General features: G+C 42.1%; 1 protein-coding gene across 1 annotated transcript; it reads left to right on the top strand.

Annotated features, from left to right (window-relative positions):
* The first annotated feature begins 586 nt into the window (after positions 1-586).
* On the top strand, positions 587-27,153 carry RALB (RAS like proto-oncogene B). Its single transcript, XM_075710435.1, has 5 exons — positions 587-617; positions 18,693-18,849; positions 20,017-20,225; positions 22,941-23,118; positions 25,012-27,153. The coding sequence occupies exons 2-5, from the start codon at positions 18,736-18,738 to the stop codon at positions 25,129-25,131; spliced, it is 621 nt and encodes a 206-aa protein (XP_075566550.1). The 5' UTR covers positions 587-617; positions 18,693-18,735; the 3' UTR covers positions 25,132-27,153.
* The last annotated feature ends 847 nt before the right edge of the window (positions 27,154-28,000 follow it).

Genomic DNA, 28,000 nt, shown 5'->3' with positions numbered 1-28,000 from the left:
AGAGCCCTTCCTAACTTCTTCCGGGCCAAAACAGAGCCTGTAGGGTTTCTGGGCTCGGCCTGCCAGCGGGGCTCTCTACCGGACCCGGGGGGAACCACCGCTACAGCAGCCCCCACAGGCCGCTTTCCCCCACAGGCCGCTTTCCCCCACAGGCCGGAGCGGCAGCGGGGCGGGCAGCCCCTCCCTGCTGTGGCCGCTCCCGTCAGCGGGGCCGGGGCCGGGGCCGGGGCCGGGGCCGGGGCCCCCCCGCCGCAGCCCGCACCCAGCGCCACGCGCCCGCCGCGGCGCACGGGACCGCCACCCCCTCGCGCTGCCGCCGCCTCAGCGCCAACGGCCGCTCCCTCGCCTAGGCCCCGCCCCCCTCCGCCTCCCAAGCCGATTGGCCCCCTCGGCGCCACGTGACCGCCGGGCGGGCGGAGGAGGCGGGGCCGGGGCGGGCGCGCGCTCGCGGGCAAGCGGGCCCGGCGGGAGCGGCGCCGACGAGGGCGGAAGTGCGCGGCGGGGGCGCGCGGGCGGCGGCACCCCAATGAGAGCGCGGGGGGCGGCGGCGGCGGCGGTTAAAGCGGGGCCGGGCGCCGGGCTGGAGCCGCAGCGCGGAGCCGGGTCTTAGCCTCCAGGTGAGAGGGAGGAGGGGGGTGCCTTGGAGCCACCCGAGCGTCCTCCCGCTTCGGCGTTGCGGGGAGTTCGGCTGTCCCGGCCCCGCTCCCTCGGTAAGGGGAGGTGGGAGCCTCCAGGTCCCGGGAGCGGCCTGAGCGGGCCTGGGCCCGCCGGCCGGGGGAGCGTGGCTGAGCCCCCTCGTTCCTGTCCCCCGCCTTCCTGCGGAGAGGGAGGGGAGGTGGTACCCGGGGGTGCGGGGCAGCCCCCTTCTTCCCGGGTGCGTGGGGCGAGGAGAGCCCGGCGGTCGCTCCTGCCCGGGACGCGGCTCCTCGGCCGTCGGAAGGCTTTGGGGGTGTGGGTGAGGAGGGAGTGGTGCCTCGCGTGTAGCCTGTGTCCCTGGGCCTGCGTGGGAGCCGGAGCGGGGGGTGAGGCTGTGCTGCGCCGCAGCCCCTCTCCCGTGGGTTTGGCTACTTCTGCGTCCCGGGGGCGCTGGGGCTGAGGGGGAGGCAGCGGCAGCGGAGCTGGGTGGTTGCGGTGACTTGTATCTACAAGTGGGGCCCGGGGAGGGGGCGTGGGGGAAAGGGCGAGGAGAAGCTGGCCTTGAGTGTTAGTTTCTCTGGCGAATCCGTTCCTTGTAGGCTTCTCTGCCTTCCCTTGGCTGCCCTGGGATGAGCGATAACGTTTCATCTGTGTGAGATAAACTGGGGGTTTGAGATGCTATCGATCTCAGCTGAACCAGAAGTTTCTGAGGGACCTTGTTTTATCTGACCAGGTTCTCTCTGTGTGGCTATTAGTTCTCCCTCCAGCCTTACTGGTGTAGATCTTAGAGGAGGAGAAAGGTGGTGCCTGAGTGTGACCTTACCTGGAGAAGGGCAGGGAGAGAAGTTGTGAGACAAAGCAGCCTGGTCATGCTTCCTGAACGACTGGTGGAGACCTAACTTGGTCTTTCTGCTGGAGTCCTGTTGAATCCATTCTGATCCTAGAGCAGGAGACTTAGTCCTGACTGTCTAGGTATCTTCATGGGGGAAAGGGAGCAGGGAAACAGTACCTGCACCAGGACCAGCCTTGCCTTTTCAAAGTTTAAGTCTGCAGTCTGGGTAGCTTTTTGCTTGTTGAACTGTCCAAACATTACTTCTCTAGTTCTGAGATCCTTGTTTCTCTTGGGGAGGGGGCGGGCACGGAACTGCCTGTTGGCTTAAGAGTATCCTCAGAGCCACGATTTTCAGGAAAAGCTGTCTTTTCTTTAGATGCCTTAACCCCAACCTCAGCTGAAGATACCAAAGCTGAGAGAAGGAGCTAACAACTAGGAACCAGACTTGTAGTTCTTGCAAGTGATTTGTCTGAAGGATGAAAATAACTTTATTACAGAGAAATTAATAGCAACAGCTCAATGTTACTTGGCAGTAGCATCTTTAAAGCTTATTCACTTATAGCCGACTTGTTAAAATAGTTTTCTGTTATCTACTGCTTTAATGACTTCTGTCCCCTGTACACTGAACTTAGATTTTTGCATATGATCAGATGATATCAAACTACCATGGTAAAAGTTTTTGCATTTACTTCCTGTATTAAGTATTTAAGGAATAGAAAAGCTTTCAGTCTACTCATGTAAATAAATTCAATATATTAGATTTTTAGTAGTAAATTATTTGTTGCACACCTCTTTTGGAGTAGGCCAACTTGATTCTGTCTTGTGTGTCTGGAGAAGAGTGAAGCTGACCTATTTTCACTGGTGTTATATATATATGCTGCAGAGGAATGTCTAGTTTAAAGATTTAGCTGGAATGCTTTACAAAAACTCTTAACTGAAAGCTTAATTTGACTAGACAATACCTTTTCTTGGTCACCCTTTAAAACTCTCAAACTTGTCTCTAATTGTCAGTGTAGTGGTACTGGATATCTGGATAGAAAAGCAGTTGAGACACTTTAATCAAATCAAGGCAGTAATGATGGGATGCTGTCTAGACAACTAGGATGTGTACACTGAAATCCTGACTGACAAAAGATTCTGCAATCTAATGCCCCTTTCAGGCTTTAAGTTTTTTCAGCTTCCACTGAAATGATTGAGCACCAACTGTTATTTGACTGAATGCTGGATAAAATGGCTTGCTTCTCTGGGAGGTGTTGGGGTCTAGGCTTCACAAGTAACAGAACTGTCCTGTGAACAGAGCAGAAGTGGCCAAGTGGTGTAGCAAAACAAGACCTAACATCATGATTTGGGAGTCTGGTTTGTAGTTTGTCCTTGTCCTGTTGCTTTGCAAACTCTGTTTGCTTTTCATGCAGTGGATACTTGCACTTTAACTTGATAATTTCTTATTAACTAGATTCAAACTCCATGTGACTGACTACTGATGAAGTTAATGGCTTTCTATTATACAATGAATTAATCTGAATTAATGGCCTCTCTTAGCAGGGGTATTGAAGGAGCCTGTTTCTCATGACAGCTGTGCAGGCAGTAAGTACTTGTGGGAATGCAAGTGCATAGTGCTATCAAGGCAAACAAACAGTGCCTAAGGTCAGTAGGTGTCTTGTGCCTGGAGCAAACAACTCAGGATGAGAGTAGTGGTCTCTGGGAGTTTGAGTGAAAGGCAGTGGCTGGGGAGGCCACAGAAGCAGATAAACATGGGTCTTGTGTGCTTGCTGCTTTTCACACCCTGTGTGCCTGACTTCAAGTAACTTTTGCATGGTTGGCTTGTGAAAGATGCTGATCCTAATTATCAGCCAAGTTAGATAACAACTGTATTCTCAAACTCTTTCTGTCTTGACTTGGAAGTACTATCCTGCTGATAAAAACCTTCAGTTCTTTAGGCTTTCTCTCTTCAGCCATCCTCCACCCCCATGTCCCTGGTAACTATTCTGCACCACTGTCAAGTGGTGGTGATAAGGTTCCATTGCTTGTTACCCACTATTGCAAGGAGTGGCAAGGTCAGTGAAAAATCTTGTCTGTTTCGCTCTCCTAGTGGTAATAATCAATTTTGTCATTTCTGTTCCATGATATAGTTGATACCTGGCTCTTGATAAGAAGCTATGGAGCAGATATTTTAAAAGTGCTTGTTAATAGCTGCCAAAGAGCGATCATTTTGTTGATAGCTCCTTTTAGCCCATTAAACAGGACTAAGCAACTTTCATCCATGCCTGCCCCAGAAATATCAAGTCATCTTGTCATTTAAGCAAGATAAGTCTATATAACTCATGCTTTGTCTCTTTATGTTCTTCCAAATACTGCTTTAATAGTAATATTAGAGGATGTGTTTTGTCTCTTGTGCTTGAGATGTGCAAATGTGTTTTTTCAAGACCTGTCAAAATGAGAGTCATGAAGTCATGTAATGTGAGAATGTTATTTAGGCTGCTGTGTAAGTAGCTACTTGAATCTTTATGGTGACAAAGTGCTTGTTTAGAGCAGTCACTTTCAACTGTTTTATATGGGATCTTGAGCCCATAGTCTTCCTAATGCTTGCTGAAGTTGTTGAGAAAGGAGTGAATAATGGTTGATTACAGGAATATGAGACTTAATGAAATGCAGTCCTGACTAGCAGTCTTTGCAGGATCACAAGTCAAAGACTGAAAAACTGGTCCTGGGATTATAAGCATTTGTTAAAGCCTTAATCCTGTCAGCTGTTACTTTGTGAATTAGTGTTGCTGTCAGTTGATGTGACTAGTGTGAAATATTTCAGGCCACTAAAAGTACAGTGAAACTGGAGTTTTTAATATGTTCTTAAATTTGGAATGTGGCAGAACTAATCTGAAGTCAAAGCATAAACTGGAAAGCTGAGAACATGCTGAGTTAAGCAGGTGCTGTGATTTCTCTGTTTTCTAGCTCTTTCTGTATGTATCTTGCCTGTAGTGAAAGAGATCATTCTTCAGAAGAATACTGGAGACCTAGACTCAGCCCTAGCTTTGGGCATGGTTTTGTTCACATAGATGGCCATGTTAAAGAATTTTTCCAACTTAGGTTTAATATTGATGACAGGTTTTTTTGCAGGCTAGTGGCTTAAAAAAAAAATCTGACCTTACCAATAAGATTGTTAGAGTACTGCATTACAGGATTATACTCAAAACATGAAAAAGCACTTTAAAAGTTTAATTGTAGGGGCTACCTGAACTCTGTACTCCATGTTGCAGAACACTAACTAAAGTGGCTTGCTTTTTTCTTTTTTGAAGGAGTTGGTTTGTAAGGTTAGTGCTACCCTGCTCAGCAGGACACTGTCTTGGGCACCACTCTAAAGCAGACATTCAACAAGTGAAGTGTTTTTAGATCAAGCTGTATGCCAGGTGCTTCAGCTTTCCAGAAAAGAGGTGGTTTTGCTAATTGGGGAAGCTGCTCCCTGATTAGAATGAACTAATTCTAAAGTATGTAGTGATCTCTGATACAGCCTTTCCACTAAGCTGCTGCTGTCATAAGCAGCTCTCTCCCCATGGTGGTACTCTGCTGCTATTTAGTGTTCTTGGCTTACTGCAAGATCCCGTGTTGGGTAGGTAAGGAATTCTCATTAGTGTAGTCACCAAGAAGTCTCATTGACTGACTTTTATGGCAGCCTTCTGCTTTTATCATAAAATAGACTAGCCAAGCAATTTAAGGAAATGGTCTTTCAAAATATGGGAATGTGTGCTTGAAACTATTGGTGCTATTTCTCATTCTGCTTTCTCATTTTCAAAACACATTTTAGGAAGCAATTTCATTTTTTAAACAATTCTTCAAGCTCACTGAGAATTTACTTTCAAGTTTGTCCTATAAGGCAAACTAAAATCAAAGTAGGCTTTATGGGTTGAATCTGTTCTGAAGCTATAATGGAAGGAAACTAATTAAAAAAACTATTAGACATAAGTAGGCTGACTGGTGGTGATACTGTACATCTTTGTTTTCATTTAGCTTGTAAAACAGGGATCAAGTGGTCATCTTGCCCAACTGTCTTCTAATAGTAGCTGTCATCTGATGAGCATGCCTCCTATTATACTCTTGTAAATAAATATTAGTTAAGGTTTCTAATTAAGTGTTAGTCATGAAGGACTTGCTCTAAGTTTTTTAGCTCTGCTGTACTACTTGTGTAAGTTGTCAAATAGGCCTTCCACTTCCAAAGGCTCCCCACAAATAAGATTTGTAGCAACTCTTGTTCTCCTGCTGGGGCACCGACTTGAATTGTAGAGTTGCTGAGTCTAGAAGACACTTCTGGAGACTGTCTTGTCTAACCGTCCTGCTGACTGTGCTAATCCTGACCCATAAACTGGCTCATCATCCATCCCTAGGTAGGACATCATGTATTCCTGCTTTTCTCATGGGAAAGGCAACTCTCCTACCTTGCCTTCCTGGCCTGTCTGCCCTAAAGAGCCTATAGCCATCCTCTGCAGCACTCTAACCATGAGAGCTATCCTAGCTCAGGTCTGTGATCCCAGTGAGGTTATAGTCCCTGCAGCTACACACAGACCCCCCCAATATCTCCTGTTTGTTCCCTGTGCCTCATGCATTAGTGTACAGAAGCACCCTGTTGTGCCAATTTCCTAGGAAAGGCATGAGAGCTATGAGTTGATCTGGCTGTGTATAGGAATAGTAGGGTTTTTATTCTTGTAATCTCCTCTGGGGAGAGAGGAAATGTCTCAAAAGAGTGCACAAGGATAAATGTATAGTTTATATTCTGCATTGGTTCTGTGTTTTCATGTGACCTGTCACTTGCTAGGTCATAAAGGGAAGTGTCCTGAACTAAATGTGTCCTAATTTCTCTGTGGTGAAGTCAAGTGGTTCTGAGTTAAGTCTGCCATCTGAAACCAGAGTTACCAACAAGCATGTTACATTGTGCCACTCTTCCTTCTACAGCACTCCGGAGGCACTGTGGTTGGAGTGTGCACATCTGGCTGTAAATGCTTTTATGGTGGTAGGCAGAGCATTCTCCATGGGGGAGACCAAGGATGATAACACTTCTCCTGTAAGGAAAACTCTCCACAGCTTTTTACTTTTATTAACTTTACATTTAGAGTAGGGATACTGAATTTCATGTGACCTCTGTACTGGTATAACAGTCCAGTTTATATTTAAAGGCAGAAATACTGCTCTTTGCTTTGAGCTAAAGTATGTGAATGCAGTAGACTGGAAAACTACATGCCTTTTTGTTATTTAAAACATCTGTTCTAGGTCGAGTAGAAGGGTAGCTTCTTGTATGTGCTGAATACCTTGGTGTGGTATTCACTGTTCCTGGTTGGGGAGTCCAGAGTGAAGAAAGCTGTTTTAAAGGTGACTTAACACAGCCACTGAATTATGGATAACTAGTAATTATCTGAAGTGCTAAATGTCACTATTGTTGCTTTGTGTGATGCAAATGCATTGATTGAAAGATGGGGAAAAGGTTCAGTGCTTGGCACTTGTGTGGTGTGCCTGATTCAGAGAGCTTAGTGACGCATAGCATACATCTGGGAACCCTTCAGTTAAGTGCTTAAAATAGTGGAAGTACTTTCAGAGGCTACAGGAGATGATTCCCCAGTGCCCCTGGGGAGGTGGGACTCCATGGCTGAGAGTGAGCTTTGAGTAGGGGTTTATTACTTGCCTACCTCCATCAAATGTGAGCACAACAGTGGCTTACATTTCCCCAGATGGAGATGTGAACATGAGACACTAACTTCAGTTTAGGAGCAAGGAGGGTAATTGTATGGGCAGAGACAGTTGCTTCTCCTGCTAGTACCTAAGCCAAACTAAATGTGTTTGGGCTTCTAATTTATTCCATGCATCCAGTTCACTGGGGAAACTGAAGACAGCATGATCTAGTGGGATCCATCTTCTGGGGGAGCAGTGGTAGCAGCTCATGTCTGTCTGCAGTGTCTTGTGCCATATTTTCAAGACCAATGGGCTAGCTCTGACAGGTCAAGGATTGGGGGGATGAGGGGAGGAAATTTGTCTGGGTAACCCCTCATAAGAGCTGAAGAATTAAATCCTGCAACTCTGTAGCATGCTTATGGCTGAATTGGTATTTGTTGGAATTTGCTAGATCAATGTTAGTAGCAACTTCCTTGTGGATTATACAGCTACCGGTTAGCCACTGAACTGAGAACTGAAACCATGTTGTAACCTTGCACTGATGTAGGATTTGGATCTTAGGTTGTGTGCCACTTAGGACTGAGATAAGCTGTAAGCTGAGATATTTGACTTGCCTGTTGTATTTGTTATACTCCCAGAGATCTGATTAAAAATTTGCATTAGATTAACCATCTGAAGCATGTCATTATCTCTTAGCAGTGGTTTGGTGGACTTGGTGTATGCTGTGTATTGAAGACTAGTATGGTCCTGCATGCATGAGCTTTCAAAGAAAGCATAGCTGAAATATGCTTTGCAAGTCAGTGGGAGTGAGGCTGTTGCACAACTCAGTTGCCTGAGTGTCATTTTTTCTGGTATATGCCTAATTGACTAGTGTGAGAAATGGTGTTATAATTCACCCTAAGTAATTAGGCAACTAACAGTTACCACCACAGTGACAAACTCTTAGCATAGTAATACTGATTAATGGTATTAACTTGTCTTTGTGCTTGTACAAGATTTCTATCAGGTTTCCTAGCAAGAACTTGCTAGGGTAAGAGCAGTGTGGTAGATCATTTTCTTCTATAGTCTCTGCAGTGTGTCTTCTGGGCATTAATAGTAGATCCGGAGGCTTCCTGAGAGTACTTGGAGAGGTATGGCTGGGTATGTCTCTGCAGAAATGTTTTTAGCTGTAATGGTACTAGTGCCTTACAAGTTCCACTTCAGGTAACACTGTCTTATTGAAATAGAGTTTATTCTGCTTGGTGCTGCATACAATCTGCTTGTTGCTCAGCACTGAGTAATATGGAAAATGGGATGGTGGTTTCTTACTTCCCCCCATAAAACTCTCTATAACTATGATGCTTCTGTATGCCATTTGTGAAACAGTGAGGCAATTTGAAGTATTAATAACTATATTGCACTGACCTGTAACTGTCTTTATCTAAATACTAAACCTTTTGTGTGGGAGTTTAGGGGGACTGTGTACCTGGACCTTCCCTGAGGTCCCTCACTTCTCAGGAGAAACTTCACTTTAGGGTGGTGCTGCATGCCCCCAATAGGGGTGTGTGTAATGCTTGTGAGCCTGATGCACCTGCTGTCTCCTGGTGAAGAGAAGTGACACTGCTAGTTAGGGAAGGGAAGCAGCATGCTTTGTGCTTATCTAGTTCCTCACTGTTGACATGGGACAGATCCTTGTGTGACAGGATGCTACAATAACATGGCAGAACTGGTGAGTTGCACCCAATGAAGCAAGCAGGATGCAAGGCTACTATTAGAATCTAAAAGGACAGGTATAACATTAAAACTGCAATTCTGCCCTGTTGTTAACATCGAAGGTGCATGCCATCTGTATAAAACAATGTCAAAAACCTTTAAAGACTAAAGAGGTAAGAAACCTACTAAACATGGCCCCAGTTGCTGTGCAGCTTCTGTGGACTTAAGAGGACAACTTCACTTTGATTTAGTTCGGAGTCTAAAAGTGAATGGAGTAACCCAGCTGTAAAAGGCAGAGTATTCTATAAACAGTGCTTTAAGTTGTTTTACAAAGGTTCTCAAGTGTGGTAGCCTCTTAATCCTCAAAGATACCTGTTGTGCAAGTTCCTTACTGCTCTAAAAGGATGACTGTTCTCATTGGCAATATTGTGGGGACCAAACTGCTTGGGTACTTATCAGGAGGGATAATTCTAGATCTCTCTGCCTTGTTGCTGTTGTCTCTTTCTCATGTGTTCATCTGTGTGACTGGCACTGAGGCTGCATCCAGGACAGAAATTCAAGCTTGCAAGTAGCGATGATGATCTGAAGGTACAGAGGCACAGTATCATGTTAGGTCTCTCTGTGCCTTGGTAGAGTCATGAATTGCATTTTCTGACACCGTAGCAGCACGAATACAAACTGAGCAATGTCACAATGTTGACTTGTTGACACAGGTTTTTGTGGTACTCTCCCTGGAAAGTTGATGCATGCTGGAGTATTGGCAGGTTTCCCACCATTACATTGTGTCTGTGTTTTCTGATCCCCATTAGGATCTATAAGGAATGCTGTAGAGGAGGCTGCCAGTTTGTCTCCTTCCTCCATGAGGAAGTCTGGGTAGAGATGATTCACCTAATGACTGTAGGGGTATAGCACTCTGTAGACTACTTTCATGTATCATATCTTAGGGGAGTTCACCTTGTGAATAGTATGGTTCAGTAGATAAAGTGGAACAGCAGTGGAGACAACCATGGGTTTCTGTTCTTTCAGGTACTTCCAATGCTTTGTACACATTCAGTGTATGTGAATTTAGTACAAACATACTTGGAGTAGTATCATCTGTCCACTTAGAACTACTTACATGGGTGACTAGCCACTTGCAGTTGTACAAATGCATTATTGCACAACCAAGTAGCTGCATTTCTACTAACTGGGCTGAATTTTGAGATAAGCTGTCTGTTTTCTTTAAGCAGGAATCAACTTGGTATCATAGCATAGTCTTGGCTTGGTAGTAAATTGGAAAGGCTTTTGTCTAACTCTGTCCTCTTATTCTAATAGTCTCTTTAATGCTGCCTTCCATGATTCCTCCCTTTGGTTGAATGATCTTTGTATTTATAAAGACTAAGGGCGGGGGGGTGGGAAACAGGCACTGCTTTACTGGGCTGGGAAATGGAGATGCCTACCTAAACACTCTGTGCCTGTGACAAAAATAGAATAATTGTAATGAAATAGGCATTTTATACAGATCTGTGTAAAGATGCTCCAAGACCAAAATGAAGCAGCAGAAATAAAGCTTCCATTCTAGTGTCTGTATTCAAGCTCTAAGATGACTTCCAAGGCTTTATGAACTGCATGTGACTGCAGTATTGCAGAACAGTACTGTGTTGGGATGCCTACATGCAATGACAATCTCTTGATACAGTTATTACCTGGTTGTTAAGAGTATTAATATTAACTTTATATCATGACCTTTGCAACCTTATTTAGTGAAACATGGATACAAGTGATTTTTTTTGTGTGCTGCAGTGCCTTAAAAGTACTATTTAAGGGCAGTCCTTTCTCTTCTTCACTTAGCTACTGATAAGAAACAAGTTACTTGGCTATTTTTCTTCCACTCTAAGGGAATTCTAAAAAAATACCAGATATTTAGGTCCCTTAGGAACAGGGATATGTATGCATTTGCCTGTGTTTCAGTTCAGCATAAGATCTGACTTTAGTTTAATGGTTGCTTTAAACTGGTACTCTTCTGATGCTCAAACTGACCAGACAGTCCTTCCTGTGACTAAATCTTTGAAGGCTATGTTCAAATATGCAACCTTGCTGCAGACTTGGATAGGATTGAGTTCCAGTTTTCCTTGGACATCAAGATTATTCTAAGCAAGGCTATTACCTTGAAATCTCTACTAACATGTAAGATTATTCATTACAAATAACTAGACAATCTAGAATGGTCCTCAGTGATGTGAGAGGGCACATATTTAAGAATTTTATCTAGCAAGTAAATGCCTGCTGCTGTCAGGTCTGCTTTCTAAGCTATAGTGATGCAACTCTGAAAATTTATAAGCAAAGGTAGGCTGTGCTTGGCAAGGGGGGCAGGAATGTGCTGAGTATATACAAGTATTTCATAGTTAAAAATCACTATTTTTCTGGTGACTCAGATCTGAAGACAGCCTTAAAAGGTGGCATTGTCCAAGTCTAGCTATAACCTGTTGCAAAGGACAGTGTGCTAGACCTGGTAGGTTGCTAGGGTAATGATTGGTTAAAGTAGCAATGCATCTGGGAGTCTCCTGTTCTTTATGGTCTTATTCTATGTAACGACATGTGTCAGAAAGATACTGGAAGTCTTTGTATAGTAAGTTTGCTCTTCTAAAGATCACTTGATCTTATTAATTTTAATCTAAGAGGAGAGCTGAAAATGACATTGTATGCAAATGTGTGGAATAGCAAAACATAAGATCTGAAGACTTAAGATCACCAGTAGGAACTTAATCTTAACTGGCTGGCATCCAGTGGCTGGATGTCTGATGTTATTGGTAGTATTAGAATACTTTAGTGTGATTTCTTGGTCCTGGCATGGAATGCTTGCTTCCTCATGCATGCAGGGAAGATTCCTGATCACAAGTAAATTTAAAAATGCTGCTTCTATACTGTATATGCTGTGCTCCAGATGAGCAAGTCTAAGGACTCTCCTGCAGTAAGAGTTCATCATACAGGCTGCAGTCTTTCTTCTGGAAGCTAATGCTCCAATCAGATTAACTTGGTGAAATACAATTCCTGAATTAAAACTGTTCCTCAACCTGTGCTTGTCCTTTCCCCAGCCTTGTAGGAGATAAGGTCTGGCTTTAGGTTCTGGTTTAACCTTAAACTGCTGCAACATTGCAAACTTACTCATCTTGGGCTTACTGCTTATGTCTGTTAACTAGCAGTGTATGTATAGCTGCTGCTAGAGAGTAGCTGTGACAGCCAATGTTTTTAAATGTAGATACAATTCTGGTTTTTTGGGTGGGATTAGTAACTAATTGTAATGGATTGAAACTAGTGTGATGTAAGGTTAACTTTCAGCGTGTCGAGTAAATAATGTATTCATTCTGCAGTTTTTCCTGTAACACTTAGGGGTATGGCTGTTGCCACTTCTTCCAACAAGGATCCAGTCTATAAAGAGTATACCCTTCATGCGTACAGATTAAGGTAGTTCCTTGCCCTAAATTCTTACTTTTCTTCCTGATGTTATAAAGTAGTAAGTTTTCCAAAAGTTTAACTCTGTCCTCTCATTTTCCAAATGAGTTTCCTGTTCAGTGCCCTTATCTTTGTAACTGCAAGTCTCCTAATAGATCTTGCACCTAGGTAGAGAGAGAAAATGCCTGATTATCAAAAGCAAATCTCAGGCCTGGGTTTCACTCTCATGCTCAGCCCAGACACTGCAGCAGCTTGTTGGCTGCACGAGCACACATGTCTAAGGAGCATAGTATGAACAGGATCAGGGAACTTCCCTGTTTCTCCAGTAATATAAGTAACCTTTTGGCTGCTATAGTTCTACCTGCTTTGGCCTCAGTTGTACAAACTGTTTTTCTTCACTCACATCAGCACTGGCACTGAGGCATGTGGCCTTGCTGATCTGACTGGCAGACCCAGTCAGCCATGCTGGATGGCTCTCCTACAGGAGATAGGCTTGAACAGCCGGGGGCGAAGGAGAGGGGACTGAGGGAGAGAAGGTGATAGCAGCATTGGGTGATATAAATGGGGGCTGTGAAACTGCTGCCCCAACCTGCTCTGCAAGACATCTCCAGCTGAATGAATTCCCTGATTAAGCATTGCCCAGAAAAATCTTGAGCCACAACTGAGAAGGTAGAAACACTCAGCAGTACATGGGGAAGGTTACAAGGATATCCCAAGCAGGAATTTCTGCCAAACACACTGTAATTTGTTTAGCTTGAAAACCAATAACTGGAGATGTGCCAAGGGGTAGGATATTAGCACAGCAAAAGAGTAGTGTTTTTATTTTTAGCCTGCATATCCTAAAATTTTCAGTTGCATTAAATATGCCACTTAATCTCAAATGAACTGGGTTTTTTTAATAGTTGAATTATCAGTTGGAGCATTTACAGTCCATTGACAGCTAATGGAATTTCAGTACTTAAATATTTTCTGGATAACCTCAGAACAGCTGAGGAGCTCTTACAGTTCATAGCTCAGTGAGATTGTTAATTAGTTCTGTGATCCAGGGAATTTCTGTGACTGCATTCTTGTGGGCATATCACAGAACCAAACACCTCAAAGCCTCTAATTCATATTCTGATAAATGAGGATCACTAAAGCACTGTTGCAAAACCTTGTCCTTTCTGTGCTTGCTTTTGATGACATCATATTTAAGTCTTTAATAGGTTGAATACCCATATTTTGGTTTAAAAGTAGGTATCTGAAGGGTTTAACAAAGCTCCTCTGTTGAGCTATTGGGCTAAGGGTTTCTAGAATCCCATTTTAAAATCCAAAGAATGGCTGCTTTCAGTGGCAGGATAGCAATGAAAAGAAATGTCCAAAGATATCAGCTGCACAGTGAGAGAACAAGGGCTGATCTCAGCAATTTTGAGCTTAAAGCTTTATTTCGTTTTAAATCTCAAACTGAAGTGGAAGAAGTAGAAGCAAGTCCAATTCAAGCCTTTGGAGGGGTCTGGAATTTTTTTATTATAGTAACAGAATATTTGCTGGAAAACAAGTAGACTTAGTGAAGTTTCTCATGTTTTTTTTCCTATGTATTTGCATGGGCTGTTGCAACATGGGTTCTGTTCTTGTGAAGTGACAACTGTTTTTCCCTTTCTTTAAGTGACTGTACAACTGTGGAGTCTTAATGCAGGTGAAATAAAAAGGGATGTAAAAGTGCAATCTGGTTTGAAATACATGTAGTTTTTCAGTAATAGTCTCTGAATCTTGGCATTAGGTAAACTAATCCTGTTTGTTAACAATGTTCTGAACAGTTTAACTGTTTAGGCTGAGGAGAGGGTGGAGAAACTAGCAAACTGGTGCTGAAGTTTGGAGTTTATGAAGCTGTTTATAAACAAGTGTCTTGAAGTGCTCAGTTTCAAGGGACCAGCCAAGAATGACACAACATTGTGCAGGTTTCTCTAGAGCAGGAGGCCCTAGTTAATGTGGAGAAGTTGTAATCTAAACAGGTATGAGAATGAAAGCCTGAAATAGTTGGTGAGCTTAGGGTTATGTTTCTTGTATTGAGGGTGGCATGGTTTGATTAGTCCTGTGGCCAAGTACAGATCTTCAGAAGTATAAATTAAACCAGCTTTTTAGTAAACACTATGGTTTGATTGGTAGATCTTGCAGTGCTTCATGTGGCCAACCTGTCTGTTGGTGTAACCTTCATTTCTTGGTCTGAAGAGCATTAATGGTTGGGCTTGATGGTCTTAAAGGTCTTTTCCAACCTAAACAGTTCCACGAATCTATGATCTTCCACTAGCACCACAAAGATCCTATTGTGCATGTGGCTTTGTGTAACCTGTCATTTAAAAAAAAAAAATTCAGAGTTGTTAAATCAATGTCTTAATCCTTATCTTTTAAAGTAGATTAAGCCAGTAATTATTTCTAATTTCTGAAAGATGAAAGACTGCCTGAAAAAGTTTATGCTCAGGCCTAGGTGCTCTCTAGCACTTTATTTTGAAGCAGGATGAACTATAACCAGAAGAAACCCACAAAATCTTAGAAGGGTGTTGTTTACAGCTTGTGATATATACCACAAAAGTTCAACATGGTGTCATTAAACCTGAGGGTAGAATGGCAGATTAAAATTAAATGGATTGACTGACTGCCATTGACTTGATTGCTTCTCTTCCTGTCAGAGGAGGGTAAGTCTTGTTGTTTGGGTACAGTTACTTCCCAGCAAGTCAAGAACAATATGGGAGGGAATACTTAGCACAAAATTAGGTGACTAGTCTGGGCACTTATTTAGAGTGGGCTCTTCAGAGATGTGTTAAGACTCTTGGCCTTAAGTATTCAATTCCCTTCAGTTTAAGGCAATGTAAAATGTTTTAAAAGCAACTGCAGTCATCACAGGTTCTTCTAGACACTGCTCTTGTTTTTTTTGAGGTGGTTGGATTTCTGTAAGGAACAGATGAGTTAATATTAGTGTCTTGACTGCCTCAAGGATGCTTAATCTACAGAATGGGATGAAAATTCAGCCTTGCCTACTCAGAGATGACTGAGGAGAGAGCTTCCACTTGTTAATTGGGTTTTTAACCTCAAGGAACTGTTAGATGTGAGCTTTGAACCACAGCATGTAAACTGTTTCTTGGGCTGCAGAGGTGGAAATGCAAGTAAAGTTGGCTCCAATGACTTCTCTTGTTGTTTTATTAGAGTATTCCTATTTAAAATCTCACTGTGCCCCTTTCTGAACCAGTGATGTGCTATTAGCCTGTTTTGTAAACACTGGTACTTCTGTGCTGATACTGCCTGTGTCAATCGTGTGCCACACTGCTTCAGCCTTGCCTTGTTCTGTACTGCCTGGCTATTCTGGAGCTGGAGCGGGCCATGGTCCCTCTGTTGCCACCAAAGAAGAGATGCCTTGTGTGAAGCTTCTGGGATTTCACTGAGGGCATACAACATAGGGGTTGTGTTGTGAGCAGATGCCTGCATTCAGAGGGTGTGTGTAGTGTTGATACTCTGACAGATTCAAGTGGCATTTGTAACAGCTCTGCAGGGAAGGTAAAGTACCTTGGCCATTAAGAGCTGGGCTAGCTTTAGATGCAATCAAACTGTAAATTTGTATGGTATTGAATGGATTTTGTTTAATATTTGGTTGCAAGTCTGGTAATACTGTGTATGAAGGCTGACCTTGCAGTTTCTACTGGCTGGTGTTGAGGTGGGATGGAGAAGGAAGTATTTAAATATTCTTGCCACTTACCTCTATGACGAGCTTGAGCTGAATCAAGGTGGTCAGTATTTTACCTAAAAGGCAGCTATTCCTTTAACATGACCAGGTAAAGATGTGGTATCTGTATTGACAGGAGGGAGAAAGCTGCTATCTTCTCTCTTGGCTGTTAGTAAATAATCTTTTTAATGCAGTTGCATAGCACAGTGGACTTAGGGCAACTTAATAGGCAGTAGCAATAAGTTTGTGTTGCCAGAAAAATGTTTAACTTGAAAGCTTTGTGTTAGATAAGTTACAACAACCTTAGGATGCTTGTTAAAGGAATCCTAACCTTTAACTCAAAGGTTAAAATGAGTCACAATTACACTGAAAAGTTGCTAAGGGTCACTTGGCTTCTCCAGAAAGCAGCTTATCTACTACTGTCAAAGCCAGACTACTCTTGAACTAGGACAAATAAACTTCCCTACAACTTATTAAGAGCAAGCTGTGTTATTATTGGAACACTCAAAGTCCCCAAACTATCTCACTGTGTAGTCAATCTGTAGCTCTGATGCCTGGGGTGTCTGTGTCCAAGCAAGATGAATTCTAGTTTATCATCTGTAGAACATGTGGACTGTAAGCAAAGAAAGCCTTTCAGCAACAACTTCTGGAGTTCAGATGCTACCTGTTGTGTCTTCTCCCACTCTTTCCACACTCCCCTGGCAGGGAGCTCTGTTCTCTTCCCCTCTTGCCTCTCTGACTAAACTAAAAATCAAGCTTGCAATCCTTGTTTGGTTTGGAATCTCTGGGGTAATGGCTGAATTCACTGTCCCCAGCATAAATGTGTGTTTGTGCTGTACAGGGAGAATCCCTGAGAAGTAGGAGTTATCACATCCCATTTCTGTACTAAGAAGTGTCCTGGATGAGGGAGCTGATGTTTAACATAACATAGAAGATTACCAGAGGAAAATGTCTTCACTTACCAGTGTTTATCCAAGAATGAACACTTAAAGATTATTAATTTGCATTACTGTACCAAATGTATACAGAAAAGAGGTGCAAGTAAAACACTTTCCATGGGAAAAATGCTAGTGCTCAGATGTTTGAAAATGCTGTCCTGAGGGCAGTTCTTGATTGTTGGCATGTTTGTTCTTGTATGCAGTAGTCAATGAGAACTTAGGGTGATTTGTTGCTTTTCAGAACATCAAGTCATGACAAGGAGGAAAAATCTTCACAATCAGTGTACCCCAGGGCAGGCTGCCCAGACTGGTCATGGAATTGTGAGCTCCAAAATGCAGGGCACATAAACTGGATTGCTTGGAGCAATCTGCTTTAAGGAAGAGGTTTGGACTGGACAACATACAAAGGTCCTTTCCAGGCTAAATAATCCTATGGTGTGTTTGTAGGTTGACAATCCCTTAGCCCCTAGTTAATTTTATTTAGGGCAGCTAGTTATCCTGAAGGTTTTTCCAATATAGTGCTCTACTGTAGGCCTTGTATTTCCATCCAGTAGAACTTGATGGTGTGGCGTGGCAGTTCTACTGTCTTTCTGGAATAATCATGTCGAGGCAAATTTGAGACTCCTGGTAGGCCTGTTGCTTCTGTGCTTCTGGAATAATGGGCGCTGCTGTAAATCAAGGCTGGTGTAGCCACTGTCCATAGTGGTGTTTCCTGAATGGTCTGCTGTTCTCCTGACAGCAATCTGCCAGGATATGAACAGCTGGGGCCCTTAGTTGTCCTGCTGTGAGGACACAAGTGTTGCTATCCTAGCATCTCCCTTTAGCCGTTGTGTGTCTGGAGCACACATCTCTGTTTTTTTCCTGAGTATGGAAATCCTGACTGGTGACACATCTCTTCTCGTATCGGCCACTTCTGCTTTTGTCTGCAGTGTGATGTTCTTAGATCTGCTGATCTGTGCTAGTCAGTGTGGCAGCTGATGCTTGTGTTTGTCACAACTACTGTGTCCAGCTACTCTTAAAAAAAAAAACAGTATTATTTTTAAGAGGTCTCCAGCAATTAATTACTTGGTTCGCATGACATACAAACAAAGGCTTGTTAACAAGTACTTGTTTATTGAAGCTTACTCTTTTCTGGCTTTGCAACATCAGGAGAAGAATAGGAACTGAGAATTTCTTGTAGTAAAGCAGGATTTTGTTTTCTTTCAAAAGCAAATTAGATTTGCAGCATCAAAAGTCAGGAAGAGTATAAAATAAATGTTAATGCTATATCATAAGACCTTCTGCTGGAAGCTTTTGCAGCTTGTTCCTGCCAGAATTTACTGTGTATCTCTGCTTTTTTTCTTAGCCTACATAGAGAGGAGATCAAAAGTCATCTTTCTACCTATAAGCAGATCTAAGGTATAGCTCTGCTTCCAGGTTGAAACTAAGCTGCATCAACATTAAAGAAATATTTTAGAAAGGTGTAAAGCCTTATAACAAGAACAATAAAACCACTTAATTTCATGTTTGAGAAAGTGGGTTTTTTCTTTGGAAACTGCTCTAGATAGCAGTCATGTAGGATGGGTTTACAAATAAGAACAGCTTGTTCAGCTAGTAGCTGCTTTGAGAAACCTCTGGCACTTTTATTAATGGTGCTGGAGTCACAAATAGAAGGTACTTGTTCTAATACCTCATTCTTACTCATAATTTAGACAGTAGTGACATGGTTTGCTTGCCAGTGCATTGAAATGGCCTATTCCCCAGGCTTGCTGGGCAGGGTTTTTTAATCTGGTCTTTCAGCACTAGTGAGATGCTTTACCTGTGTTTCTTCTATGTGCAGATCTGATTGGTTGCCTGGCACTTCATCAGTGGCAAGCAGGACAATGGCTGCCAGCAAGAGCAAGAACCAGAGTTCCTTGGCCCTCCATAAAGTAATTATGGTTGGCAGTGGAGGTGTGGGCAAATCTGCACTCACTCTTCAATTTATGTATGATGAGGTAAGTTGCTTTTGGTTTCAGCTTCTTTAAAGCACCAGTGAGTACAGCTTACTAAAATTTTTTTAGTGGGGTGGGGGAACTAAGTGTAAGTAGCAAAAGACCTGATGACCTGGCTGGCAGGAGAAGAATGTAGGAATCTTAGGAAGGGTGCCCTCTGGGAACATCTTTGTCTAAGGGTGACAAAATTAAAGCTTACTAGTGAAAGAACAGTCTTCAAAAGACATGCAGAACGTGAATGTGCCTGTCTGAGTGTACAGAGGCTGTTACCAGTTGGCACTGAACTCCAATTTTGTTGCAGTTTCTTTTAGCCCAGTTAAGGCTGAAGTCAGAATTCAGCATTCTAGCTTGTTCTGAGCTGGATGATGAAATAGGCATGTTCATAGCATGAATACTTCTGTACTGGTATACAGGAAGCTAGATCAGACAATCCAGACTAGTATGTGAAGGAGTACATGATCCTGTAGTTCAGAAGTTAGTATTTATCTGTAGGCTGTCCACACATACTATAGAGATGTGATACCTGAACATGTGGCATAGGCATTAGTGAAGGCCAGTCAGCTTAATCAGGCTCATGGCATGTGCAGCCTTTTGTTGTACTTTGAGGCTGAGAGAAAGGAGGTGGAAAAGTAAGGAGCCTATGCTGGATGTGTGCTGTCAGCACAGAACTACAGGTTGAACTGGCAGTGGCTTTGTGGGTCTGATCAATGTTGAATGGACTAAAGTATGTGCCTGTGTAATTATGGAGCAGGTTTTAATGTTCAACAGCTGGATGCTGTCATCTACACCTGCTGAAGCTTCAGAAAGCTGTACCTGAAGTACACTGCAATGCTTTTTCTTGAAGTGGGAGATCTAGGTAATGCCACCAGGTTGCTGGTAGTTATGCTGTATCTTTGTCCCTTAAATTGTGCTGAAATTGCTGAACAGTGTTTCATGTAGCAGGACGGTTTCTCTTGACTAGGCAGACTGGCTCTTTGATGTATTAAGTGCTTAAATAATTTGCTTTTTATAGTAAAACTAAAAAAAAGTGGTGGAACTTAGTAGCTGACTGAATTATGAGAAGGTTTTTGGGAATTTAAATGTCACTAAAGTAAAAGAGAATGGATATGTACAAATGCTGAGACCATTTGACAGTAATTCTAAACACTATCCCTGGCTTATCTTCTTCAGTTTGTAGAAGACTATGAACCTACCAAGGCTGACAGCTACAGAAAGAAAGTAGTTCTGGATGGTGAAGAAGTTCAGATAGACATTCTGGACACAGCAGGACAGGAGGATTATGCAGCTATCAGAGATAACTATTTCCGCAGTGGGGAAGGGTTTCTTCTAGTCTTCTCAATAACAGAGCATGAATCCTTTACAGCAACAGCAGAGTTTCGGTAAGTAGTTTCTCTCACGGGCAGGGGCAAATGTCTGGTTCCTGTGTTGCTTTGACAACTCTTCTTAGGATAAAGAGCTATAGCTTTTTTGTCCATTACCATTTGGCCAATAAAAGTGGCAACCCAACCTGTTTTGCTCTCAGTAACTGGTAACTTAAACCATGCTATCCAGCCTCTGGCTCTAGTTGTCTTCATGCCTTCAACTTATGAGTACATTATGCCAGCAGCAACTTCAGACAAGTAAGATTCTTGGACTCCTAAAACATGCATATTCAAGCCAATTTTCAGTCTTTGTGAATGTGAAGTTTAATTATATTAGAGCAGCACTTCTGGAATTAAGTCTGCCTTTTGGCCAGGTTTCAGACACTGTATTGCCTACTGCTAGAAGCAGGTGCTCTAAGGAAAGGAAGGATTAGCCTCCACTCTCAGGTATGGATTGGTGCCAAATCAAGGGTTGGCAGCCAAGTAGTGCTATTGTAGGCAGATGTATTCCTAGAAAGACGCACAGCAGTAGTAAATGCTTCCATTTTTGTTCTTGGGATTAGCAGTTCTAATGTAAAAATCGGCACCAGACTGAGCACAGAAACTGCTTGTGTAGTGTAAAAGAAAAACAAGGAGTTTAATCCATTGTTCTGGTCTCAGAATCTCTCAGATTCCCTAGGACAGTTGTACAACTTGAAACTTGCCAGAACATAGGGAGAGTGTTAGGAGTTCCTTACATTTGCCGGAATAAAAGCTCTTTATCAGTCTGGCTTATGTTCAGTTTGCTTCAATGGTCCAAGGTTAATGGATACTAATTGGTAATGCAAGTGCTGGTGCTAAGGTAGACACCTATTTCTAGGATTTTCTTAAAGCTATGGCAAACTCCCCTCGTACTTTAGGACTTTGGTCCAGGTTCTTAATGTATTATACTGTTCTAACAGTAGTAGGAGACAGCATAATCTTTTAAGAGGTATTAAAAATATTGTTCCTTTGTCACACAATACTTCTGTGACTTTGCTAGACTTCAGAAGGCTTATAGTCGTGGGGCACACAAGCAGAGCTGTTGTGCTCAGTTTGCTCTAACTGGAGCACTTAAAGGAGATAAACAGTTGAACTGTTGTAGGACTGCAAAACTGAGTACTTGAACTGTTCCTCATATAAGATGGAAGGGGAAAAGTCAGATACCATGCAAAAAACAGGAAGAAAATGAGACGCTTGGAAGTACCCAGCCTGAGTTTTGGTTTGTGTGCTTAAGTGAAATATAAGGTTAAACCCAAGGCTTAAGTTTTGGATGAAAAGGAATGTTTATCTTGGCAGTTTATGGTTTTTGTCAGACTTCTGTAACTAGGTTAACTGTATGTTGGTTCAAGATTCCAGCACAACAAAATAATGAAAAAGCAATCCTAGCCCTAAAGACGAGCAAGAAGGACCTAAAAGCTTTGAGATGGAGAGTCTCCTACTTATAAATGGGTCAGAAGTAAACAAATAGTGAAATTAGTTAAATGGAGTATTTAGTTAAGCTGACATGCAAGGACCAGCTCCTTGGAAAACTCTTCCCCCAGGAAGAAGGGGGGAATGGGTGGTATGAGTCACCAGCATCACAGGCTGAACTACAGGTTGGTATTATTGAACCTGTAACTTCCAGAATTCTTAAACTATGAAAAAGTTGTATGGGCTTGTCTTTAAACTGTAGCTCTCCTGCTGATGCTATGCATTCAGTGTTTTCTTAAAGTGCCTCTGTAACCTGAAAATGTGTGAAGGTACAGTTGAATGCAACAGCAGAATGTCTGCTCCAGTGTTAACACTATTTTAGGTTCTTATGTACTCTACATACTTTCAGTTGTTTTGTGGATGCAAAGTGCAAGCATCTGAAGTTAGTGTCATCAGTGGGATGAGGGGTTGTAGCACTAGGCTTATGCCTAGTTTGGCTCTTGTTCATAACAAAATGAAGCAATCTAAAAATAACTGTAGACTGGTACAGTTCTTCCAGAGGCCTAGATGGACAGCAGCATGTGACAGTCTGGTTTCAACCCACGTATTACTCCAATAATAGCACAGACTTTGAGACTGACCTGCAACATCACTCTGTTTCCTTTCCCACATGCTGATGGGTCCTTTTAGAATGACAAAGGATAGATAGGTTAATGCTGATGGTTCAAATATTTTCTTGGAGTCTTTGAAGGAGGAAGGTGGCTAGCATTTTAGTTTGGCACTATTTAGTAACTCTTTCCTTTGTGTAAAGTTTAGGTAGCCATTAAGAATTACCTCTGCCAGCTACTTAGGCTGTTCCCAACCTGCTGTCTTCCCAAAGCCTTGATGTTGCCCAGACCTATACTGAGTGGGATGTAGATTGGAAATCGAAGGTGGTGACTGAATGCCAAGGTGAAACTTGGCAAATGAGGCACTTGTACTCTTTTCCTCATTCAGATGTAAACTCCTGTTGTGAGTTGGTCTTCTGCCATACAGTTCTTCTTTATTAGAGCCTGGGTGGTAAACTTACTAACTAAATGGTAAAACTGCCTTCCTGGAAGTGTGAGGCTTTTATTGGTGTAAATTATTAGTGTTAGTATGTTAAACTTGGAATAATTCTAAAGTGTGTGTTCAACTGTTGGGGAAATGTACTGTTGTAAACACTAGTAATGTGCAGGCCACTTGATCCACCCCTGATAAGGGTGGGGGGTTTTGTTGCTACTACTAACACAGATATTTTTATTTTAATACCTGATGCATTAGGGAACAGATCCTGCGTGTGAAGGCTGAAGAAGATAAAATCCCTTTACTGGTAGTGGGAAACAAATCAGACTTGGAAGAGCGCAGACAAGTGCCTGTAGAAGAGGCTAGAAGTAAGGCAGAGGAGTGGAGCGTGCAGTATGTAGAAACCTCTGCCAAAACTAGAGCAAATGTAGATAAGGTAAGACAAATGACATCTGCTCAGTTAGATCATTACTGCTTGTTTAGTAGCTGAGTGACTAATTCTTGACTGCTACTGGGACAAAAGTAAATTCACAGTTGGGCTTCTGAAAGCCTTAGACTATCAAAAATAAATGAACTGGAATGTATACACTTATGCAAGTACCTAGCTTGGAGTCGGAGACCTGGTACAAGTTAATGCTGTTGTCTTTTTAACTGTACCTGAACCAATAGCTTTCCCATAGTATGTTGGGTGAATGGGTTTGAGGATTCCCTGAAGTATGTTATTTTGTTTACAGGCTGTGTCCTATTATTGTAACAGCTATAAATAGCAAGCTATAGAAACTTATAAGTTGTTCCCCCTTCCCTACAAAGCTACACATGGTGTGGCTAATATTAAAGACTTCATTCTTGTCTTCTGCCAAGACTACTTTGAGTTGTGCCTTTTTACTTCACCAATCCACAGAAGATGATCTGAAATTACTGTTGGGTCCCCTAAGGACTCCAAAGGTGTGGCTTGGTAACTTGCATTTGTTTAAAGATTACAAACTGTAAGCAGTCTTCTCTTTGGGCAAAGAACATTTGCAGCTAACTGTACTCCAAGGTCTTGTAGACAGCTTTCTGTTCTTCTAGTCCATATTAGTTTATTAATGGAAATGCTGTTGGTGCATAAGTTACCTAGTAGAAACTCTATTTCTCTCATTCTTGGTTAAAATAGTGTGTATGAAACTCTTGTACTGAAGTTCTTGTTACAAAGGACATAGCATAATTTAAATCTGGTTAAGAACCATTCTGACTTGTGGAATGTTACTAGAAAGTCAGACTGTCAGGTGTATAAACTGGGTAATGTACTAAAACATACCTAGACTTGCTTTTGCCTATGAGCTGTCTCAAGTGACTAGCAAATGCCTAGCCTGTTTTATACTTAGGATAGCTTTCTGATCAGTTGGGATTAACAGCAGTGTAGCTGTGTCCGGAGTGTACTAGCAGTGTTCTAGACTTGCTCTCATAGGTCTTCTCTAGTTAGCTCATGTGACACACTGGTTGTCCTCTATATAAGCACTGTTTTGTGTATGTTATCAGCCATTGTGATGATTGTGCATTGACACTGTAGGAGAATAAAAAAACCCTTAAGAGTGTTTTGAATGATAAACCATTCTATTTCTGATCAGTAGTGTGGCCTTGTTTCCAAGTATCAAAGACCTGTGTAGCTACCCTTTAAAAAAAAACCTAACTCTATACAGTGACACTAAGCTCTTGTGCTGTCATCCTAAGAATCATTTTCCCAATAACTCTCTACAGTAAAACAGCTGTTGCATCTTAAGTGGTATGTACTTAGACATCAGGCACACAGGGGTGAAATCAGCTAGAATTTTGGAGAAAACATCAAAGTAATGACTTTCTCAATCTTTCTTAAACATAATCTGGGAATTTTCTGTGCCTGACACTGTCACTTGAATGCTGCAGCTTTTTAATTACAAAACAGGCAGAATACTACCCAGCAGAGTCTGCTTGTAACTACATGGAAAGGACTGGACTAAATACTTTGCATAGTTAATGAGTGATTTGCCTGGAAACGTTTGCTAGGCACAGGCAAATATTCTCATGAACTCTGAATGCTACTTTTGTGCAAGATTGATAGTCAATAGAAAGCTCTTAAAAGGGGGCTGCTGAATGATTTGGTAGCCAGGTAAGATTGTCCTACTTCTTGCCACTGCTTGACATGCTGTGTAATTCTGATGTTGAGTTTGTCACTGGGATCCGTGTCTAGACTCACTTCTGCTGAATTAGGTGCGGTGTGGTGCTACATCATTATTTGCTGCTGAATACAGTAGTTCTTACCCGCTTTCTGGTGGCGGATCTTGTTTAATCTTTCTTTATTTTTCCCTTCTAGGTATTCTTTGATTTAATGAGAGAAATCAGAGCAAAGAAAATGTCAGAAAACAAAGACAAGAATGGCAAGAAAAGTGGCAATAACAAGAAAAGCTTTAAAGAAAGATGTTGCTTACTGTGATGCTTGGGAACTGTAAATATCTATCTGCAGGTGGCATGGATAAGATACCACTAAGGATATAGGGCTGGATTCATGAAAGGAAGTCTGTATTGACTCCCTTATCTTTTGCTTTGCATATCACACCTTCAAAATGTGAAAACAGAACTTTGAAACCATTTCTTGTATCCAACAAAACCTATGCCTACTTAAACTGAAATGGGCTCTGTCTTCCCAGGGTCTTTCAAAACTAGAAACAGTTTCAGAACTACAATCCTTCTGCTTGGTTATACAAAGTACTTTTGTATTAACTTCCTAGTTTACTCTGATGTTTCTCTTGAACCTCTACTGGCCTTAACAAGCACAGCTGTTCAGGTTCAAACATTTTCCCCCCACTGTTGCTGCCCTCCTTGATGTTGCAAACTGCAGAAAAGCTAGATATACCTGGTAAAGGGTTTGAGTCTCCATCTTCTGTTAGTTGTCACTGGTATTTCTTACACTGAAATCTGCTGGATTCCTCCCCACACTCCATGTAAGAAATAGCAACTGACATCTGGGAGTCAACTCAAAATAAACTTTCTTCCATGTTCTGTTTAGTCAATACAGCATTCATGAATCAAGCCTATGGACTCAATTCAGATTTATTTAGGCAATGCAAAAATTGTTATTTAAATACTGGGTAGATGCATTCCCCACTGGTCTGTCTTCTCATCCTTAAATTAGTGGTATGGGGTGAGAAAATGACTAAGCCTTTCTTCAAAAGGAGTAATACTATCACCATCTCCTTGAAATGCTGTCCTGGGTTTCTTCCATGTATTGTGGCTAGACTCAGTTACACTCACTCTACATCCATCATCCTTCCCCTCCCTGGTACTGGAATAGTGAAAATCAAAGTGGTGGTTTCATCACTTTTGTTTATATTGGAACACTTGTGATCATGTTGGAAAAGTAGGAACATCTGCATCTGTCTCTTGTCTTGCTGAAGATGAAAACTGAGTAAGGATGGGTCACGTCACACAATCATGACTTGGAATAGGTGAGGCATACATGCTACCTCTCAATGATTAGCTGGCTGGTGAGTTGTATGGTGTCAAAAAGCAAATGAAGTTAAGCAGTTACCATGTGTGTTACTGTTGATTTTATATGTACTGTTTCTGATGCACAGCAACCTAGCACATGGAGATGCATATTAAGTTTTGCTGTCAGTTATGCAATGGTGGTCATGTATTGATCAACAAAAAACAGCCTAGAAATGGAAGAAAAGTCAGTACTTAGCAGGTCCTCTTGTCAGCTGACTGAACTGAGCTTTCTGATGTGGTTTAATTTAAGTGCAGTTGCCAAAAAATACTTCTGTTACTGTTATGGAAAGGAACTGTCTCTTCTGGTTGTGGAGTCTCTTAATGAATTATAGCTGTCTTCTGTTTTGAAGGAGTAGAAAGACTTAAAGCAGTGCCTGTATCTTGCTTGTTAACCAGATGCTTAAAACACAGTTATTTGGTGAAAGGAATATGCTATATGGCTGTTCAATGAAGCACACTGCAGCACTAAATTAACAAATACTGTCTCTTTTTGAGGTGAAAGAGTAGTGAATACTGTTCAGCACTTAGTATTGTAATTTGAGGTTGAAAAACATTTTTTAACATGTACTAGATTGCTCTTGTGCATTCCACTTCTGAACTTCGGGGGAGGGGGGGAAGTAAGATGTGTTAGATATCGGAACCTCTGTTGGTCTGAGGTTTCACAGGGACTTATCACAAACTCATTGTCTTCCATAACTAGTTCAACTTGTCAGGCAACTCATTGGATTGGGGGAACTGTACTAAATAAAAGGTGCTGTAATCTTCATTCTTGTCAAGTTAAATTCCTTTTTTGTTAATGTTCTCTTGTATGTGCAGAAAGAATGGTTAACAAATTCTGGGAATATTTATCTTTGAACAGTGTAATTAATTTGTATTACAAAGCCAACTTGACAATACAGTTTTGAAACAGGCTGGGAGCCTGCTGGCTTACAGAACTTGTCATTTGAGCTGTATCACCTATGTCTGAAGCCTAAGCATCTAATGGGACCCTTGGAGCTGTAACACTTTGCTAAGAAAGTTTCCTCTTGAGCTTCCATGGATAAAGTCCATTTTTGAGTGCACGTTGTTCATACAGCAAATGAAGGGCTGCTTCTGGAGGAAGGCAACTCACTTAGGTTTGGGTTTAGTTGAGACCTAAAGGTTAAGTCCTTAATTAACCTAAAGAATAGACAACAGTTGAGTTCACATTACAAGCTTATCTAGGTCAAGACCCTCTGAGGCGGATTGTAAAATGTGTCTAACAAAACTGAATAAGCTTTCCTTGCTATATGAATACTGAACTCAGCAAAGCTCACAATGAGCAGCTCAGCTGTATTGGCTCAAGAGACTTGCATGCTTTGACCTTTGATCTCTTTAGTCTTAAAGTACCTGACAGTATTTGATAGGACAGATGAACTTCTATTCAGAACAGTGAGTCTGTCACTGGGGTTCTGACAGTCCATGTGCTGTTCTCACTCATGTTCTTTTCAACTGATCAAACTCTACCACTGAGGTGAACTTACTTGGAAGAAGGTGCTTGCTGTTTCACGGCTTGATACTGCATCTCTTCAGTGTTCTGTGCTCATCACCTTTTCCAGGAAGACTAGGCCTGGAGACTAAATACAGGAGCTTTTCAGTATTCCTCTTCTGTACTTGTAGCAAACTTCAGTTTAACTGTTCAGTTACAGCTGAAAACATGATAGCCAAGGTAGCTGCCTCGTTTACTTCATAACAGTGGGCAACAAGTGTTCTGACTTGTACCAGGCAGGCAATAAAACTGCTCCCCAGACTGGAATCCTGTTGCCTCCACCTCATGGTGGAAGTGCCTGAATGCA

This window comes from Pelecanus crispus, chromosome 5 (genome assembly GCF_030463565.1).
Source record: "Pelecanus crispus isolate bPelCri1 chromosome 5, bPelCri1.pri, whole genome shotgun sequence".
Classification (NCBI taxonomy): domain Eukaryota; kingdom Metazoa; phylum Chordata; class Aves; order Pelecaniformes; family Pelecanidae; genus Pelecanus; species Pelecanus crispus.
Note: the sequence above shows the minus strand (reverse complement) of the source record. Positions and strands in the feature narration are given on the sequence as shown.

Bases quoted from the DNA above. Each gene is read 5' to 3' on its own strand.
- RALB (XM_075710435.1), top strand. From the start codon at position 18,736: ATGGCTGCCAGCAAGAGCAAGAACCAGAGTTCCTTGGCCCTCCATAAA. The intron at 18,850-20,016 runs GTAAGTTGCTTT...TATCTTCTTCAG, and splicing joins TTCAATTTATGTATGATGAG to TTTGTAGAAGACTATGAACC. The intron at 20,226-22,940 runs GTAAGTAGTTTC...CTGATGCATTAG, and splicing joins ACAGCAACAGCAGAGTTTCG to GGAACAGATCCTGCGTGTGA.